At 32.2% G+C, this 6,000-nt stretch overlaps 1 protein-coding gene across 2 annotated transcripts in view; it reads left to right on the forward strand.

Annotated features, from left to right (window-relative positions):
• LOC145306282 (uncharacterized) overlaps positions 1–3,316 on the forward strand; it is a 37,419-nt gene extending 34,103 nt beyond the window's left edge. For both annotated transcript variants that reach the window (XM_080148354.1, XM_080148355.1), the window contains exons 17-18: positions 437–496; positions 3,158–3,316. In XM_080148354.1, coding sequence (XP_080004480.1) covers positions 437–496; positions 3,158–3,238 — 141 coding nt within the window. In that variant the 3' untranslated portion in view covers positions 3,239–3,316. The remainder of the gene's footprint in view (positions 1–436; positions 497–3,157) is intronic.
• Positions 3,317–6,000: the final 2,684 nt, after the last annotated feature.

A 6,000-nucleotide genomic window follows, 5' to 3' on the forward strand; every position in this document is an offset into this window, starting at 1 on the left:
GCACCTTAGTGATAAAGTCTTATGTGTATTGTGTATGATACTACATTTGGTAGCTGATGCTTTCTGGGAGTGTAAACTGATTAAACTAACAATGTACCTTTCTGTCATAAAGACTGATATTTGGAATATTTGCAAAATAGAAACAAATTAAATATTTTCCTGTGTCGGTTCGAAACCAATTATTACCCGGTGGATAAGAACCATTTCTCAACCACACTGAAAAATTATGTCTTGCATCGTTTTATATCCAGTTTTCTAAGAATATAAAATGTACAATCATAAGATTAAAACAAGTTTTTTAGCCCTTGTCTTCGGCATCTCGGGGCTAAATAATCAGCACATTTTTATATAGGCGGAAAGCTGTTTATAGTACGATGCGAGAAATAACTATTATATTTCTTTCATTGGTGTTTGACAATTTAGAACTTCTGTTTAGGATAATCTTCTTGGTATCATGGTTTGGTACGCCTCTGTCGTTGATGGATTGAAATACGAGGTTAGTTCAAAATTTAATAGCTTATACTGTATTAACGTTAGTTTGTCTTTTTCTAATAACCAGTTTTTAGTATAGTTTGATATTATATTTTCAAGGAACCAAGATAATCTGTATTTAATTTGTCTCTCCGTCCTTCTGTCATTCCAAACCATATTGAGATATTGTTGTTTTCCCTCATTTTTGTGTGAAGATATTGCAAAAATGATGGAAGCATAAATTAAAGAGATGGAGTGAATTGAAAAATTATATTTCAGAAACTTGTATAAGCTCACACACACAAACACACATAAAACCCATACATACACACACACACACACACACACAAACACACTCACACACACACACAAACAAACACAACATTAATATACCTAGTATGTAGTATGTGTACAGTAAGGATAGAAACAAATTTCCTGAAAAGTAAATAGATTCTTCAACCAACAAAAATATTACGACTCGGGAATTTCGGAAAGTTAAATAGGAATAGTCTTTTAACTTTTTCCCACTTTGCTTGTCCCCAAAAATATTTCTTTGATGAGACATAAAAATCTCAGTAAAACATAACCAATTATTAGTAAAACAACATTATAGATTAACCCATAGCGTGTAGGGGTATAAACTCAAATGGGAATGGATGGGCCTAATAAATAGCCTAAAACCATTCAAAGTACTTTTTACCCAAGAACAAAAAAATCAAAATCAAAAAAATAATCAAAAGAGAATCTTAACGGACATGCACAAAAATCAAAACTTACTGCTTTATACACAACGATATTCTAGATATAAAAATCCGCAATCTATCCTAAACAGCAGTTGAGAAAATCACTTTTTAACCCTTACTATTACAGGCTACAGATGAAAGGGCATTGTTTTGTCTTCATAGACAAAAGCTTTCAGTATACCTGTCCCTGGAAGCTGGAGGCTGCCTGGTCATATTAGCTTTTTCAGTATACCTGTCCTTAGTAACTGGAGGCTGCCTGGTCATAATAGCGTTTCCAGTATACCTCTCCTTAGTAGCTATAGGATGTCTGGTTACAATAGCTTTTCAATTATACCTGTCTTTTATAGCTGATGACTGACTGGTCATAATAGCTTTTTCAGTATAACAGTCCTTAGTAGCTGGAGGCTGCCTGGTTATAATAGCTTTTCCACTATACCTGTCCTTAGTTGTAAGAGGCTGCCTTGTCTTAAAAGCTTTTCCAGTATAACTGTCCTTCGTAGCTGGAGGCTTCCTGGTCATAATATCTTTTCCAGTATACCTGTCCTTAGTAGCTGGAGGCTGCCTGGTCATAATATCTTTTCCAGTATACCTCTCCTTAGTAGCTGGAAGCTGCTTGGTCATAATAGCTTTTCCAGTATAACTGTCCTTAATAGCTGGAGGCTGCCTGGTCATAGTAATTTTTCCAGTATACCTGTCCCTGGAAGCTAGAGGCTGCTATAGGATGTCTGGTTACAATAGCTTTTCAATTATACCTGTCTTTCATAGCTGATGGCTGACTGCTCACAATAGATTTTCCATTATACCTGTCTTTAGTTGCTGGAGGCTGCCTGGTCATAATAGCTTTTCCAGTATACATGTCCCTGGAAGCTGGAGGCTGCCTGGTCATAATAGCTTTTCAACTTTAGATAGATTATTGTTCTATGTGTGTTGGAAACTTTCAAGCTACAACAATAAATATAAACTTTCTGAAAAGGACTGTTGCACCATTTTCTTAACAAAAATTGTTGCTTTTTATGTGTACTTCTTGTTAATCTTGCTTGTATTATTTACTAAATATTCTGAACTATAAAGTATTTTAATTTAGACCATAGAAAAATACATCCAGTTTATACTTATGTAATGGGAAACATATAAAATTATTCTGTAATTGTATCATACACAAGCCTAGATTTCTCTAGATGTTCAATCAGACACAATAGTCTGTTCCACTTAAAAAAGGTATTTCTAACAGACAAAGATTTTTGTTGGACCATGTAAATTCCACAAGAAAAGTTTTTTTTATGTTAATTTAACTAGTTAATCTATATTTGGCAAACTTACACTAATCTTAAGATCTAATTTTTCATACTCTGATACTCACAAGGTGCCAAATTGCAAATTGGTTTAAAATGTGAATTTCTTATCACCTTTATACAAGTAATAAAACTTCCTTTGGGCCAATTCAAGATTTTCAAACTTTTTAAAGAAGGCGTCTTAACTTTTTTGCTTTTTATTTAAGATAGCTAGTCAGGAAATAAATCAGTTTAAAGTTTTCGTTCACCGAGGTTAAAATTTTTTTATTTTTTCAACAATTACTCAACAGAATTAAAAAAGTAAGGTGTAAAATTAAAGATCTTACTATTTTTATTCATTATGGCTATTTTTTTTCTCTTTTCTTGTTCCGTTTTAGTACCTTAAAACCGATTTAAATTTAAAAAAAAAACTTAAATTACTTAAAAAATAAGAGGTTTACAAAAAAAACGATTGCATATCTAAATTCTATGGACAATTTTACATATATTACTTACTAAAAACACCGACTAGCTATCTTGAATAAAAAGCAAAAAAGTTAAGACGCCTTCTTTCCAAATTTAGTTAGAGTATCCTACAAGACAACTTAGTTACAATTCCTTTCTTAAAACATTTATACATCTTTTTCAAATAGACAATCCTTTTATGTTCAGGTGAGCTGGGATGCATCTGGAAGTATGGAAACTCAGCAGGCTTATGTTCAAGCTATGGAACTTTTCAAACAAAATATGTGAGACACATACTAATTCTAACTATTTTCAAAGTATATGTTGATTTTAATTCATTTCAATAAAATATGATTGAATAATTAATATGTTCGTAATTTATTAACATTTAGACCCTTAAGTTTTAAGTAAGTTGGAACATTGTATCCCAGATTTTCTCAGCTCCTGTAAAAGATAGAAGGCTGAAACTTCTTGTCAACATTCTAATATGGAGCATATTCAGGTATGAAACATTTACAGTGGTCGGACTGCTTTTAAGCAGCTTTTTTGCCACTCTTACTTTTTACAACAGATTTTCTCGTCTCCTACAAAAGATACACGGCTGAAACTTCTTGCCAATATTACCTTCATTATGCAACCAGCAAGCCTTCTTGATTCAGAACAGCCAATCGACACAGCATCCAAACTGTGAATTCTGTTCAGAATTAATCCAACCTGAGGTTAGAGTCTTAAGGTCTTAATGACCAAAAAACCTATACTACAATAAAGGTAAAAGGTATAGATTCATAAAAATGTCTATAGGCGTCCCTTTCAACAACACTCTTAATCCTCTACACCTAGATAACCTGCCTGTGGTTATCAGAACAGTATTGCCTCAAGAGGGGGGGGGGGGTGGTGGTCTCACCAGTAGACAAAGCCAAGCTATCCTATTAGTACTCGACTGCAATTGATTGAGATCATTTCAGGGTTTAAATACTGGATCTCCATATTCAGCTTGATTCTAATAAAATTTCATAATGTTACATAACATATTAATCACACATGAAAATTAGACAGAAATTTTATTGTTACATTGATTTTATTTTTATTCTTAGAAGCTCTGAAAGTATCCTGGTATTATTATTTTCCAGTTCGATTGCTGGTGGAGCCAGAGTATCTCTCTCTAAATATCTCTATTACAACAACAAGCTTTTGTATATTGCCTTTAGAAATATTTTCCTTGTTTTTGCTTGCCAAACCTGAGAGACATGTAGACAGAATAACAAATCCTTTAGCATACATTACACAGGTTTAAAGTGACTCTTCAAATTCAATCATGAAACTAACTCCGCTTCCATTTTCTTGTTTTATAGAAGTTGAGCTACTCTATAGTTAGTGTATCACTAAATATCTTATGCCTGAATGCTCGAATATCATTTTCGCTTTCTGCTTTTAATCGAATATTATGAAACTAACGAGAGCGCCATTAGAGGCATCGAAAGCACTTTGGAGAAGACTTTCAATATAAGTTTTTGAAGTTTTTTTGTTGTCATGTGTAATTTCTCTTGGAGGGGAGTTCCCAAAAATAGTTTTTATCCTTTCCTGGGGATATAGAAAGCTGTTAAGGAGAACACTATCAGTTCAGTGGTGAGCAAATTATAAAGCTGCAGACTGACAGACAGCCTGATACTTTTATATTTTTACTAATATCCTTTTCATTGCATACATTTTTGAAGGTACAGTTTCGGTTTCATAGATTTGAAAATACTGATAAAAACAAAACAAAAAATTATTCTTTTTAATAATTATGACGACTTTAAATGGCCTTAATAAAAGTGGTCGCTGCTGACATGATATTAAAATGCTTTTGTTTGAAAATTTTATTACGACTACATGGCTTTAGTAAAAAGTAATCATGGCTGACATAATATTGCTGATGTACTTTTCAACAATCTGTAACTACAACTGAAGAGCCCTAAACAAAGTTACTGCCGAGCCCTGCTAAATTAAGACTAGTATAAACCATAATAGCAAGTAACAAATGTAAAATTTCATTTTCTGCTTCTGATAAAATGAAAAATGAAGTAAAAAGAAATTTGCTACAGAAACAAGAATAAAAACGTTTATGTGTAGCACAATGTTTGTTGGCATTGGGTAGATTTTTTTTTGTCTGAACCTTAAGATCCCAATAATCATTGAAACAATTGGGTTCTCTATTTCAGATAAGCTTCACATAGGTCCTGTGATGGTTTTAGGATAATTTTTTTCTTCTTCAAATTTCAGTCTTAAGATAGCTTTAAGCTATTGTTCTAGGACCTACATCCCTTCAAAAATACAGCCCCTAGATGGTAGGGCAGTAACCGCTAGTTTTTAAAATTGTAAATAAAATGCAGAATTTATTATGATTAAATTACTGCACCACAAAATATATTTATTATTGTAGAGTTGCTACTCTATAAATCTTACAATATGTTGGTTGGTTTTCTAGCTGGTTGATTTCTTTTATGGGCTCTAGACATTGACATTCAAGTTCATTGTGTTTTTTTTTCATTGAAATATATTTTTGCAATTTTTTTTAAAGATCATAATTAATTAATTAATTTCGTTCAAAAAGAGGGGGAATTCAGTTCATTTTTGTTTTAAATGAAAAAATAGACTTGTATGGGTCACATATCCAAAGAAAATGTAATCATGATGCATTTAAGAACAAACAATTGACCTGTGTACTTTAATCTTTAAATTGATAAATTCTAGGGCGATTAGGAATAAAGTTAAGCTTAGGTTTGGTTATGTATGGCAAGTTAAATTAAAGTATACAACATTTGAAATATGCCTAAACCTACAATTTATTCAAGAATACTTCTTTAGGGAATTCTAGGGAATTTTGATTTTCACATTTCCTTATCTGGGACAGAAATAATTATTCTTAAATACTGATTTCACAAAAAAGTAAACCTTTAATATATTTTTATGTATATTCTAATCTCTACTCCAACACTTATTTTCTTAAAAAGTAGAGAGAAAGATATAGATATTTTTTTCTCGGGACAGTTCCGGGGGTTGGGGGATGA

The sequence above is a fragment of the Acartia tonsa genome, chromosome 14 (genome assembly GCF_053477335.1).
Source record: "Acartia tonsa isolate MP-2025a chromosome 14, ASM5347733v1, whole genome shotgun sequence".
NCBI lineage: Eukaryota > Metazoa > Arthropoda > Copepoda > Calanoida > Acartiidae > Acartia > Acartia tonsa.